Source organism: Erythrolamprus reginae, chromosome Z, assembly GCF_031021105.1.
Source record: "Erythrolamprus reginae isolate rEryReg1 chromosome Z, rEryReg1.hap1, whole genome shotgun sequence".
Classification (NCBI taxonomy): Eukaryota; Metazoa; Chordata; class Lepidosauria; order Squamata; family Dipsadidae; genus Erythrolamprus; species Erythrolamprus reginae.
In genome coordinates this window covers 115586764-115601482 of record NC_091963.1, presented here as the reverse complement: position 1 = coordinate 115601482, position 14719 = coordinate 115586764, and the positions used below count along the sequence as shown (strand labels likewise).

Below are 14719 nucleotides of genomic sequence, written 5' to 3'. Positions count from 1 at the left end.
TATGAAGTACATGCATACATAAATATAAATATATACACAAATAAAAATTTGTTCATATAGCCCAAATTATTTGCCTGTCCACCTACCTGCCTACCTACCTACCATAAGGGATCTTCCATTTGTATTACATCAGGGTGATGCAATGGTCACAGCAACATGAAAATCAGATCAGATCCAAACTTAGCCTGCGTGTCTTATATCTTGCTTTTGTTCATCATCTGTAACATTGTGGTCTATCTAAGGAGGTGATTGAGAGATGGGGAATCATTTTTTCCAAGACCCCATTTTAAAAGTTTATCATGATGGAGGTCCTATAGAATCCAGAAAATAATTAAGTTACATTCCATTGCTCTTAATAGAATGTAATGAAAGATAATTTAAACTTTTAAAAAATCTATTTGCTGTTGTTGGGGTGTGGGGGGCTAAGAAAACTTTATAGGGCACTTTCCAAATGCATAATCAAATGTTAAGGAGATGCAAAAGAAGGCTATTTTACTTGTTTTTAGTGTGTGTGTGTGTTTAGAAACCCCAGATGGAATAGAAGAACACGCAGGTCTTCTGGAAATAGGCCATCCACAAATTGAAAATATTTATCAGTTCCTAAGTCTGAAATGCACCTTAATGTAGATGAACAAAATATGCTTCTCAACACACTGTCCCAACACATACTGCTAAACCCTTCCCCCCCCCCAAATAAGGAGGGGAGATGAACCCCCTACTTCTAGTACAGTATCTGATTCCTTCAAGTAGTTCCACCTTCTCAGGAGAAGGAAAAAGAAGTGCTTAGTGGGGGGGAGGAGAGGGTTACTAGTGGCAGCGTATATATTTTCTAGTCCATTCTTTTTTTAAAAAAAGTAGAGAGAGATAGAAAGAGACAGCGGGAGGGAGGGGAAGAGCACGCTTTGCCTTTAAGGCAATATTCCTGGAGCCAATCGGAACGTAGCATCCACCCTTCTCTGCCCCTTAATTAGAGGGTGCAAGCTGGCTCTGTTGAACCTCTTACACATTTTTTCTAGAGGACGGCAGTAGCGAGAGCTGCAGCAGCAGCAGCAGCAGAAGGAGAGACTGCAACAATTCCTGGAACCATGGCTAAGTAAAAGACTACTCGACCGGAGGTGAAGGTGGAAAGGATTTGCTCCAGTTAGTTAGCTTTTTTGGTTTTCTGGGTCAAGCGGCGGACCTGTCATTCTTCTCATGATGAGTGGATCCTTCGATAAGAAGATAAGCAGCATTTTGACTGACATTTCCAGCTCAATCAGCTGCCATACAGCCACCAAAGAGTCCCCGACTCTTCCTGAATCGTCTATCACGGACCTGGGATACTACAGCGCTCCAGCTACCCAGCATGAATATTACTCCAGCCAGGCTTATGCGCAGCCTATGAATCCCTATGCGTACCACCCTCAATTTAACTTCAATGGGATGGGGGCGACGGGGACATACTCCCCCAAACCTGACTATTCTTACAGCACTTCCTACCGGCAATACGGACCTTTTCGAGACCAGCAGTTATCGAGCCAAGAAACAGGTAACAAAGTTTTTAAATCAAAGTCCACACAGTATGTGAGTTTGAGTGGATGACTGCCCGTTTGTGGGTTCAGGGAGATTAAATGGCTTGGAATCTCTTGGAATATTTCCCAAACTCTGTTGGGGATATTTTAAACAACGGAGTATGAATACGTGAATGAGTGTGTATGAGGGAGTTATTGCCTTGGCAGAAAGTATTGTCCTCGTGGAAAGAAATGAATGGCGTTTCTTTGTGTTGTTACATACAAAACATCCAAACTTTTCGGGGTACTTACCATGGTTAAACTCGGGATTCTGTCCTTCCTTCAGAGTTTTGCGTTTGGTATAAAACAGGCACAAACCACCATTCACCTGTAAAAGGCAATTAAGGCACAACTGAAATCAATTTTCCTCATTTTACTCCCTTGCCCAGTTCCAAGCTGAGTGTCAGAAAGGGCCTTTCTCCCACTTTAACTATTTTTGTGTGTGTGTGTTTTGGGGTGAGGAAAGTTCTGCACATCGCCCCCCCCCCTCCAAATTTTGTATGTTAGTTCACGGCTTACTTTTTAATTTGCAAAGCGCAAATGTTACAGTTGCAGCAATACCTTAAATTCCATATTTTATTGAATGGGGGGGGCTTGAATTTTTTTTCTTATAGAAAAAATAATGCTAAGCCTGATTTTTTTTTTCCTGAGGCAAAATCAAATAGTTTCCCCTTCTCCTTTAAAACCCCCCATTTTTTAAAAATATAGTATTTTGCCAAATGTGCTAAAAAAAATTAGTAGATTGTTTCTCTCCCCCACAGAGACCTGTGATGTGTGATCCTGAAGGGGTACCTCCCTTGCTGGGAGGTGTATATAAATCTACCTTATATTCCCCTGTCATAGAAATACATTTTAAACATTTTGCTGGTTAAAATCTTGAGGCCAACACCCACACTTTAATGACTGTGAGGGCATCTGTTTATTTTTATGAATTAAAAAACGGAAAGGAGTAACTTAAAAGTTGGAAAAAGTGAAAGACAAAATACAAAACTGAAAATTAATGGTGTAAAGATGAATTCTATCTTTAAACACAACTGGCATGTAGATTTTGGCTACAACCCTCTGAGGCCTATAACTTACGCCCTCATTCCCCACAAATATTTCGGGAAGGGAATATGGGGTTGTGTGGTTCCAACTGTCCCGATGTAACCAGACAATGCTTCATGCCAAGGATGAAAAAAAAATACATCAAATACATCTAGTGAGACAGAAAATAAATTGTTTTTTTTTTTAAACAGGAGCTGGGTCAGAACGGAAGAATGGAGAAGTCCATTTCTGAGATAGAGAGTTTTAAGACAGACCAAAGCAGCTGCGCTGTATCCTGCAATGTACCTCTGTTCAACTCTGACTTGGTCCTTTTAAAAAATCACACACACAAAAAGTCGGGGGTAGAGAGGAGAGAAAGGAGAGCCTAAAAGATAAAAAGAATTGGAGGAAAAATGATAAAAAGTAGAGGGGGCGGGAGAGAGATTGAGCAAAAGAAGGAAGGCTAATTAAAAGTTTAATCAATTTGCAAAACTCTTTTTTTTAATGGAATTACACCTTGTCCTAATTATTCAGTAAACTGGATAGTAGAAAGCCTTTGAAGTTTAGTTTTTTTCTGGCTTACATGGACAAACAAGCAGTGATTGATTCAAACTAGTTTCATACAAACTACGTTCAGCTGCCCTTTGATGAGAGTTACCTAGGAGTAAATTCCAGGAGGAAGGCTTAATTTTAATTAGGTATTTGTTCAGCACATCTCCTGCAGAATCCTTTGCACAGCCCTTTAAGACCCTATTTTCATCCTTAGCCTAACTCTCCATAGAAGAGACAATTATCCTCATTAGATAGGAATGTGAGGTGGAAGTGATAAGGTTGAGGCAGATGTTGGATTGGTCTTTCAGCATCCTGTTTGTAAGTGAAAAGGGGGGGGACACCTCAGATAATAGGGAGGTAAACAGCAAGTTGTTGAAATTATTGGAAGGATAGATTGCTCTATGTGACACTGTTGGTAATTAATAGAAGCAACAGGTGTCTCCTTGAAAAGAGCAAAAGTTTACAATGTATTGGATAATTATGGTAAATTGCTTTTCTTAAAAAGATTCTATTTTGGTCACAACCCGGCCAAATTGTCCTTCAATGGACCAAAGCATGGATTCTGCAGCTGGAACAGATAAAAGTTATTTTATCAAAGCAGAGGTGTAGAAACCAGCAGTTACCTTCAGTTTGAGCGTCACTGCAACATTTCCATCTTGGATTCTTTCTACCAGCGTATTCTTTTGTCTCATTTTTGCAGTTTCAGTGAAGGAAGAACCTGAACCTGAAGTGCGGATGGTCAACGGAAAACCCAAAAAAATCCGAAAGCCTCGCACAATTTACTCTAGTTACCAGCTGGCTGCGTTGCAAAGGCGATTCCAGAAGGCGCAGTACCTGGCGTTGCCAGAGAGGGCAGAGTTGGCTGCACAACTTGGACTTACCCAGACTCAGGTAAAATTTTAGAAACAGGAAGGAAGGCTAAACATGAGACAGAAAAAGTGCGGGCAGTTTTGTTTAGCCTTTCATCTTTGTTTTGGAATGTACATCCTTGAAACTCCCAAAAATTTTTAGGGAGCTGCAAAATGCAATGCTTTAGACCTTCAACCTTAGAAAAACCCCAGAGTGTTTTTTTTAAAAAAAAAGAAAATATCAAGTTAAATTTAAAAACCCAAGAATAACCATTAATTTCAGACCCTCTGTCTAACCTTCAGTTATTTTATTTTTACTTAATCCATAATCATTTGGGGTTTACAGACGGGTTGAATTCAAATCAGTTCACCCAACATCTAGTTATTAAAATCCCTTCAATCTATCCATTCTCTTTTCATTGCATTTTGTAAATGATTTTTTTTTCACATTTGTCTTCTCACTTCTTTGTCTGTCTGTACATGTGGGTTTAAAAACAAGAGAGTCTGCCTGTTTTTCAGCACTATTAACCATTTACAGTAAACTTTTTTTGCATGCTGAGAAGTTAAAATGTATGAATTTTATGATAAAAACACAGTATTTGACCCTAGGATGAAGGGGATCGAAGAAATGAGGTGGTGAGTTCCTCTGTTGTCATATAGAAGACAAACATGGTGTCTTTTATGATGACAGCAATTCTAATTAGAGAAAGCATAAACTGCCTTGGATATAAAATGTAATAATAGAATCACAGTCAGCAACCTGGGACAGAACAAAGATGGAAAGGAGTGAAGTCATTTTTCTGTCCTTTTAGTCCTGTAGCCTACTTGTACCTGGCTGCGACCCAAAGATCCAGAATGGTATGCTGACTAGCCAGAGAGGTGGAGGAACATTGCTGCAGGAAACATGTGGGTGGGGCGAGGCAACCTACAGTATGTGTTTTGGCAGATTCCCCCTTTTTTCCTCCTGAAGCTAACTGAGCTTAGGCCAAGAGAATTGATGACTGTGAGAAGGAAGTTGGCTTGAGTGGAAAAAGAACCCATTGTTAGTCTTCAGATGAACATCAGCGGGCCAACTGGTTATTGTGACTCTAAGGGTTGCTAGTTGCCATTTGACAAAAAGTACAATATTTCATGTACTATGTTTTTATTTACTGTGGATAGATGTTTCTTTAAAACACACACACACACACAAGTCTTTTGTACCTTGAAAAGAGATCTCAAACTCACATTTTGCAAAGCAAGAATTAAGTTTGAAAGACATTTAAAGTGCAGAAAAAGATGGGCTCATTTTTCAGAGGGAAAAGGGAATTTTAGGAAGTCCTTGTTTCCATGCAAGCGCCACTTGCGTGAATTTCTTTCTTCTTGCTTAGATGTTAATGGTGAGAAGGCACAGCACCTTTGCAATTTCTCTGCTTGGGAAATAACAATCCACCAAAGTGCAGGTTAAGCTGAGAGTGGAGCCCTTGGGATTCTTGCTCAGGAGGATTTCATTCAGGATCTCACCAGATCCTTTGGACTTCAGTTCCCAGTTTTTCTAGCTGTTACAGACATTGCCCTTTTTTTTTTTTGGTAAAAATAGGAAGCCATAGAGCCATTACACTACTGTATTAAATTTACTGATTTGAGTGGTATTTCATCTTTTTTTTAAAACTACCTCGGAGCAAAGTTATAATCTTTTGCAAAATTACTTGGGAGCAATTAAGATGCGGAAGAGTTTCTGGGAAATCATGAATCTGAGAAGGGACCTTGGAGGTCTTCTAGTCCAACCCCCTGCTTAGGCAGGAAACCCTACACTACAGACAAATGATATCCAACATCTGCTTAAAAACTTCCAGTGTTGGGGCATTCACAACTTCTGGAGGGATCTATTTATCATATCTATCACTATTATATCTAATGTATGTATGTATCTTAGTCCATTTACCTTGGAGCCTAGCTGCTCAAAGTCTCAATGGGTTGTATTTCCAAACAAGCATGGATAAGATCTGCCACACTGAAAATATTTCTTCTTTTCTTTGATAAGACCTGAAACAATGAGCGAATGCTGCCTTTTAAAAATAACATTTGATCTTCACCTTTTCCTTAAGAAAAGGCAGTCGGACTCACACAAAACAGCGCTACAGACAAAATAGAAATACTAGTTTTCAAACACATTAAATCATTCAGACGTGAACACCAAGTTTGCTTGTAATTCTATAGATATTGCCCAGGAATAAATCTAAAAATAAGTAATTATTACTTTTAATGCTATCTCCATTGGGGGAATGTAGGCAGAATTGGTAATAGAATTTTTTAAAAAATCAACAAGTAGTGGAAAGAAAACTAAGATTTTGGGGGATGGGTTCCAATATGCTAAACAGTGACTGGCTTTAACCCCAAGGTGGGTTTTAAAAAAAAGTTTTAATTGGTGATTTAGCTGTGTATTCATTTGGTTAATTTATATGCTAGTGTATTGTGAGAATTTAGAAAATGGATTACCAGTAATTGAATACTGAAACACAATGCATAAACGTAGCCAGTAGGCACCCAAGTTTTCACTATAATTATAAGTGTTTTTAAAATACATAAATACCTTCTTGCAACATCCAGTAGGATAATAAAGAAAGATGATCTTTCACTATTCCCATTGCCTTTATTTAAGGAAACACTGAACTATAAATGGTTTATACTGATTAAGTTTACACAATTACATTGTCAATTTTATTTTAGCTTGACATGTTGTAAGAGCCGAAGCTACTTGTCCCTGCTATATAGGCAATTTGTAATCCAGAGAAAATTAATGGTTTACCTAAAAATAGCAATGGGAAACAAAGATTTAGATAATCCATCAAATATCTAAGGCAGACCAGACAACTTAGATTTGTTGGGAAGATTTTAGGGTGCAACATTAGACTTCTATCCTTTTATCATAATGTCTCCCCTCTTTTATCCTAATGTTCAGTCAACTAATTCAAAATGAAGCCAAAAGAAAAGGGGAAGAACAGAAGGAACAACAGGCATACACTATCCCCAAACAAACTCTTATATTTTCATCTCTAACCCTTGATAGTACTGTATATGTGAGGTTGTATGGCCCCCACAATGAAACAGGACTGCAATTTTAGGAGTTTAGTACAAGGCTAAAATTAAATGGTCTGAAAATTCTTTTTAATAAATGAATCGATATATATGATACCATATCTTGCCTGCAAAAATCCAGGCAAACATAAGAGGAAAGCTAAGAGATACAAGGAACGTCACTGCCATCTAGTAGACATCCAGATTAGTGCAGCCTAGATATTATCTAGATGAAAGCAAAAGAAGGATTGCCAAAAAGTAACTTCTTAGGCAGGGATCAAATCAGGTAAAAGATAATTTTGGTTGTCAGGGTTTAACTTTTAATCAGAATCTCATTCAATAATAATGTTAAAGTTATAAGTCAGTGAAGCAGTGGAAGTGGTGTGCCGGTGCCTGGAGGCTATTGGGGTCTGGATGGGTGTCAACAAGCTCAAACTCAATCCAGACAAGACGGAGTGGCTGTGGGTTTTGCCTCCCAAGGACAATTCCATCTGTCCGTCCATTACCCTGGGAGGGGATTATTGACCCCCTCAGAGAGGGTTCGCAACTTGGGTGTCCTCCTCTATCCACAATTAACATTGGAATACCATCTTTTGGCTGTGGCAAGGAGGGCGTTTGCCCAGGTTCGCCTGTTGCACCAGTTGCAGCCCTATTTGGACAGGGAGTCATTGCTCACAGTCGCTCATGCCCTCATCACCTCGAGGTTTGACTACTGCAATGCTCTCTACATGGGGCTACCTTTGAAAAGTGTTCGGAAACTTCAGATAGTGCAGAATGCAGACGTGGAAGCTATCGTGGGGCTTCCTAGATTCGCCTACGTTTCACTAACACTCCGTGGCTTGCACTGGCTGCCGATCAGTTTCCGGTCACAATTCAAAGTGTTGGTAATGACCTTTAAAGCCCTACATGGCATCAGACCAGAATACCCCCGGAACCGCCTTCTACTGCACGAATCCCAGTGGCCGATAAGGTCCCACAGAGTTGGGCTTTTCCGGGTCCCATCGACTAAACAATTTTGTTTGGCAGGCCCCAGGGGAAGAGCCTTCTCTGTGGCAGCCCCGGCCCTCTGGAATCAACTCCCCCCAAAGATTATAACTGCCCCCACCCTCCTTGTCTTTTGCAAATTACTTAAAACCCACCTGTATCGCCAGGCATGGGGAACTGAGACACCTCCCCCAGGCTTTTATACTTTATGTTTAGTCTGTTTGTGCTGCATGGTTTTAAATGATGGGGTTTTAAATGTTTTTAATATTAGATTTGTTTCATTGCAATATTGTTTTATTATTGTTGTGAGCTGCCCCGAGTCTTCAGAGAGGGGTGGCATACAAATCCAATAAATAAATAAATAAATGAATGAATGAATGAATGAATGAATGAATAAATAAATATCTAATTTAAGCCTATCCTCATTAGATTTTTCAGTCTTAGAATCTATAAAATGATATGAAAAGTATCACCTATAACAATAAAGCCCCTTTCATCATTTTTTTTGCAGATTGTTCTCAAATAACTTGAACTAGATGGTCATGTTAGGTTTTAAATATTCAAAACATTTCCATAATAAAAAGAAATCCATATGAGTAATGTGTGCATTTATATCCATAGCTATCTATAAAAGCTCCTCAAAGTAAAATATTAGATCTCTGGCCTTTTCTGAGTCCTGGATATGCTGGCTTGATATTACTTTAGCTAATAATGTACTTTGCCCTGCATTATTGGGTTGATATAATCGTTAGCTGTATCTGGACATAGTCATGGATAAAAGACCTTTTGAAAGGAATGGGACGTAGGTTAATGACAACTTGTTTGAGTTCCATTTATTGTAATGGACCTACTCTAAACACGATTTAATCTGGATCTCATTCATTATTGATCCTTATGAAGAGGACTATAGCCTTCCTTTAAATCAATGTTTTTCAAACTTTGAGATTGCAACTCCCCTTTCGGAGTGTGTATCCATAATACATTTCCATCCTTTTATAAATGCCCAAAGCACTCTCCTGCTGAGCCAGTATTTCTCAATCTTGGCAACTTTCAGATGTGTGGACTTCAACCCCCATAATTCCCCAACCAACATGGTCTTCAGTCAAGCAGAATCCCCTAACCAGCAAAGACTGTACAAGAATACAAATTTAAACAGAGGATTAGGAGATAAGATTTAGTGGTGGAAAGTTCCTTTAAGATAAGAAATTAAAGTTTTTGAACTACTCATTAGACTTTCTCTCAGTAGTAATAACCACCATGATCAACATCAGGATTAGTTGGAATTATAGAACAACATAAGAAATGCTCTGGATATCATTTTAACACACAGTATTGATAACCTTAAAAAAATCTTTGTTTTTTTTTAAAAAAAAGAAATAAAAAAACAAAGCCCTCCTGAATGAGCCTTATATAAATTGAAGGAAATTTCTCTTCTGCAGAGGTTTCCTGAAATATAAATATAAAAATATTTTTCCTTAGTTCTTGGCTGGTATGATTTAATTTGGCAGTGGCTGGCAATTGCAGAAGATTGAAAGGCCACAACATACTTAAGCCATGAGAATGACTTTTTCTTTTCTGAATTATAATTCAGAAACTTATAATTCGGGATAAAAAGGACATACTGGAATCACTTATCATAAGCTTAGATTTTAGGCAAACCCCGGGCTTAATTTTATTGGAGATGTTGCCACTTAATGGATGTTAGGAAAACTCTACACTCTTTGGACTCCTACTAAAATATTCTGGCCTTTTGCCAAATGCTCACTCACAATGCTCAATGCGATATTCCAAAACATCATGTGTGACTGGTGATGCATATAGGCATACACCCAACCGAGTTAGCTTCCTCTGTTTCAGCTCCCACATTCAGACATGAAGCCGTCTTGTGTGTCATTCTCTCCCACAAGCCTTCCCTTCTTAAGCAGGTCATGAGGAGCTGGTAAAGAAACTGGACTGGAATGTGGGGCCAGCCAAGCTCCCTGAGGACAACAAGGCTGCTTAATTGCTTTGATCTAAATTAAGGGAGCAAGTTGGCGTGCTTCCGGATTCTGATAGGTCAAGAGCATAGCATAGCGGTGGCAACCTGACACATCGAAAATTGCACCCAACAAAATGCTCTTGGGGTGTACAGATGTGTTTTTGTTCCTACAAACACAGGCTGCCCCATGACAGTCAGGAAGGAATTTTCCCCTAAGGTTATCATGGTCACTGACCCAAGTTTTTTTCTTAGACTTTTTTTTTTCAAGGGGGGGTGGTAGGAGATGGCCTGATGCTTTACTCATTTGTCTGAATCATCCAAAGTTTTTCCCATACGGGATGGGTTTTGTTCATGTTGAGTATGAGGTAGCCACGTGATTGTCAAAGCAAGAATTTCTTCCCCTCCCTGGGTGACCACCAGAGACAAATTGCATTTTTCCCCCCACTCTTAGCTTGCTTGAATCATCTTGCATGTTGCATTAAATGTACAATATCTACTATTTGGCTAAATACATTGTCTGGTGTGAATTTCATAACCCAACTTCCTCCCGAGGTATTAGTATGTACTTACAGCCATCTATAACAAATGAGATCCAGTCTCTCATTTTGGTGGTTCCTAGTGGTTTGACGGAGTAAAAAAAGAAGAGTCAACTTTAGTCTTGTGGAATATTCATTTTAATATCTCAGTCTTCTAGGACATGGTTCTCCAAGGATTCTTTTCCAAAAGGACCCTGGATTTTTTGGGTTTATTCCTTGAAAATGGAAAAATCTTCAGTTCAAATAAACCAAGGAAGTCCAGCTGAATTTTGGAAATGCACCGAAGGATTCATTTTAATAGAACTCCCCAAACTTCACCAGTCAGAGCATTTTGCTAGCAACAAATACTCATAAATAATTATGAATCTGAGAGTGTGCTCTGAGATCAGAACTACCTGAAGTTTGCTCTCTTTTCATATATGCCACCCCCTCCAATTTTTAATTACTTTAAACATTCACTTCTGTATTAAAATTATGACAGACCTTTTATTACATCTATTGTTGAATTATTGGGAATCAGAAATATTTGACAGTGAATTGATCCTTGCCCAATAGATTGGCTTTTTCCCAACAAAAACTAAAATCCCCTGAATATATTTCAGATCATAATCGAGGGCTACAAAGCAAAATGCATGAATTGCATAGTTTTTCAAATGAATATGTAGTTGACTGGGCAAAATTTATGCCGTCAGTGGTATTTTTCTGCAAGTATCACCAAGATGCATGGGCTTCAAGTTTCTAGTGTGTCTTAATTAAAATATATCAATGTATACTATGGGAGTCTCCATCCTAGCTTGGTAGGATTTTTTCTAAGGTCAGATTTTACAACATGAAAGAAATACCAAGAATGCATTTTTCTTTGGACATGAGGGGGAGCTCTTCCTTTAATCTTATAGATTTGAATGATATCTCTGTGTCTATCAGTTGTCCTTCCATCACAACCGCTTTAGCATTTCCCTTGGATTTTTAAAAAATATCTCACATGTATGCTTCAGCATAGTTGGTCCCTTTATATATTTTCCACCCTCTAAAATGGAATACTAATGGAAGAATCATCTACTAATTGCAGTTCCTTTACTAGAAAAATATCCTAACACATTGTACTTTTCCACCTTGAGCAGAAGTAGATTTGATGCAATTTACTAGAACTAAAAAAGTCCAGAAATGCCTTTTCCCTTTTGATTGTGGTTTTGATAGTTGAAGTCCAGACATATAAAAAGTATGAGACTGGAAACCATCTGATCTATTCTTTTGAGTTCACATTCCTATCCTATCTCAGGTTAAAGAATTATTAGCCAGTCAATATAGCTGCATTTTAATTGATTGCTCAGAATAAAAACTTGCCGATTCCAAAGCAAATAGCAATAGCATTTTCTTCTATGCTGCTACATGTGCTTTATAACCCTCTGTAAGCAGTTTTACAGAGTCAGTATATTGCCCCCAACAGTTTAGGTCCTCATTTTACCCATCCTTGGAAGGATGGAAGGCTGAGTCAACCTTGAGCCAACACTCAAACTGCCAAGCTGTTGGCAGTCGGCAGTCGGCAGTCAGCAGAGTTAGCAATAACACTTTCTTACAACTGGGTCGCCATGGGTCTTCCTTTGATTACCCAATGCAGAGAGATTTTCCCAGCCCCCAGAAGAAAAATTGATGTTTCAACAAAGCAGACTTTGTTCCCAGGTCTCCCTGCTTCCTTGTTTTGATCAGGAAGAGTTTCTGTCTCTACTATCTTTGATCCTTTATTCTTCCTTCCCACCCGCCACCCACTTCCTTTTGTTTTACTTATGCTCTTTCTCTAGAGTGGGATGTAGATGGAGTCACACAACCTTACAATAGTATTGGAAAGATTTCCAGCCAGCTAGGCCACTATTCCAGCCCTGCCCTAAGTTTCATCATGGCAGCCTTCCCAATCCCCATGTTTAGCATCCTTGAAAGACTTGTAAAACCTTTTGAGCAAGCTGTGGTCAGCTGACTTTTTTTTTTGCAATGAGACACAGTTCCATGATTCTATTAATACATTGGTTGGTAGACAATTTTAGAAAATGACTTGTATGTAGTCCCACTTTTCAAAAGAAATGGGGGTTATGCTTGTTTTCTCCTACACATTCCTAGAAAGAGTTTAGAGCAGAGGTTGCTATTACCCCTGTGATTTACTCTCACAAACTTTCTGCATTTTAGGGTTAGACTGGCAAATAGTAATTATATTAACTGTTTATGCTAAGTCAGAACTAAACAAATGGTCTAACATGATCTCTACAGTCATGCATAATTGTAGTTCATGGTTTAGTGCAATTTGTGAATTCATATCAGATCTTTGAACTGTCTAATCCAAACGTATCTGAAAATACCAGGATTTGAGCCTGTTACCTGTTTCATGAAAAGTCTTGAATCCACTGAGCCTTGAACTGGAAAGGGAATACTTTTCCTTGTGTTGATGGAGGAGGTGCCTTTATTTTTTGTGGGGAAAGGACTGGCTTAGAATAGGGATAGGGACAGGACAGAACAGAACAGAATAGAATCATCGTATTCTACAAATAAATAATGTTCTCTCTTTCTTGCAGGTGAAAATTTGGTTCCAGAATCGGAGGTCTAAATTTAAGAAATTGTACAAAAATGGAGAGGTGCCCCTGGAACAGAGCCCACATAACAGTGACTCAATGGCTTGTAATTCTCCACCATCTCCTACCCTCTGGGACAGTAATACTCATAATAACCCAGCCAGCAGGAGCCAAATCTCCCAGCCACTCTCTTATACCTCTCCTCCAAGCTACCTGGAAGATCACAATTCCTGGTTCCATCATCAGAATCTGAATGGGCCTCACATACAACAACAGGGACCTCCGCCCACTTCTGGCTCTATGCATCACCCATCTCCAGGGCCTCCTCCCAATCCTGGAGCGGTTTATTAACCTCCTTTCCCTCCTCAATGAAACCAGTGGAGCAGGAAAAAAGGAATGAGGGAGAGGGAGACAGAGAGGGAGAAACAAACAGAAGGCAACAAGTTAAAACCCTTTGATATGTTTCACAGGACATATACACATTCCATCTCATCTCAGGAACACGTGAATTGCAGCAGGGCTAAGACATTAGGGGAGACCATTGGGAGAGGGAGGGGTAAAGAAATGTGAAAGGGAAAGAAACTATTTGCAGCCCATGTTGTACCCCAATCAAATCAGTTTATCAAGAACTCTGTTACCAATTTCCTGGATGATTTATCTCTGTGCTAATTGTTCTCAATTTTCCCCATCAGCTGGGTGGCTCTCAGCATGGTTAGAGAAAAGCAAAGAACTGCATAGTAAAGGATTTTTTTTTTTTCCTTTTAGCTATTTTGGTTTTGCTTTATTTTATTTGTTGGTGACCTCCCCAAGCAGAGTGGCTTTGAGGGGTATCAACGTCATGTGTCTGATGAAAGATTGATATGGCTTCAACTACCAATCAATTATTGATGCCTGTGATAGGAAAAGACTTGAGCTGTTAGCTACCCATGCAGTTGGGAATGGGAACAATGTAAGATATCCAACTCTCTTTCATTTTACACACCACCTTGGAAATACTGTTCTACTGGAAATTATAGCAATGCTCTACACAATGAAAGGGGTAGATGCCAAGAACTATTAAGGTGATAGATTTTGTAATCACTTTAGGATTAAATTCACTTCATAGCCAGGTACATGTTATACAAAACTGGTCAGTATATAGTGTTAATTTGCAGTGGTGCTACTGGCTAGCACAGAAAAAAGGGTAAGGGAACCCGGAAAAAAAGAATACTGATCTTACCAATGTTTGTTTTGGATTTATACTGGATGCACTTGGGGATTTATTGCAGATTAAAAAGAACAAAAAAAAGTAAAATTAAAATTAAACTTTTGTATTGGTTTTTCATCTGGGGATGGAAAAGAAAAAATGGGATTTCAGTTCTATAATAGCCCTGCTTAATAGTCTTGTCTTGAGTCTTTGGGGTAGATATTTCACACCACAAAAATTAATGAATTCTATACCTAAGGGAACAAAAAAACCCTATATAATTCTCAGCACATACTGTTAAACCAAGGGGGGTGGGGGTTGTTGACAATTTAAAAAAAATAAAACTCTAGTGGCCTGATTTACTTAACATTAAATCACAACTCTTGGTTAACAAACTAGAATTCCTGGCATCATTCAATATGCTAAACCAGAGCCTAGATATTA

At 38.9% G+C, this 14719-nt stretch overlaps 1 protein-coding gene across 1 annotated transcript; it reads left to right on the top strand.

The window, feature by feature from the left end:
- Window positions 1–875: 875 nt before the first annotated feature.
- Window positions 876–14394, top strand: DLX3 (distal-less homeobox 3). Its single transcript, XM_070726744.1, has 3 exons — window positions 876–1528; window positions 3829–4019; window positions 13093–14394. Exons 1-3 carry the CDS (start codon window positions 1195–1197, stop codon window positions 13438–13440), a joined length of 873 nt encoding a protein of 290 aa, XP_070582845.1. The 5' UTR covers window positions 876–1194; the 3' UTR covers window positions 13441–14394.
- The last annotated feature ends 325 nt before the right edge of the window (window positions 14395–14719 follow it).

Coding starts and splice junctions, on each gene's coding strand:
- DLX3 (XM_070726744.1), top strand. CDS start 1,195: ATGATGAGTGGATCCTTCGATAAGAAGATAAGCAGCATTTTGACTGAC. Junction 1,529..3,828: donor GTTATCGAGCCAAGAAACAG/GTAACAAAGTTT, acceptor TCATTTTTGCAG/TTTCAGTGAAGGAAGAACCT. Junction 4,020..13,092: donor TTGGACTTACCCAGACTCAG/GTAAAATTTTAG, acceptor TCTTTCTTGCAG/GTGAAAATTTGGTTCCAGAA.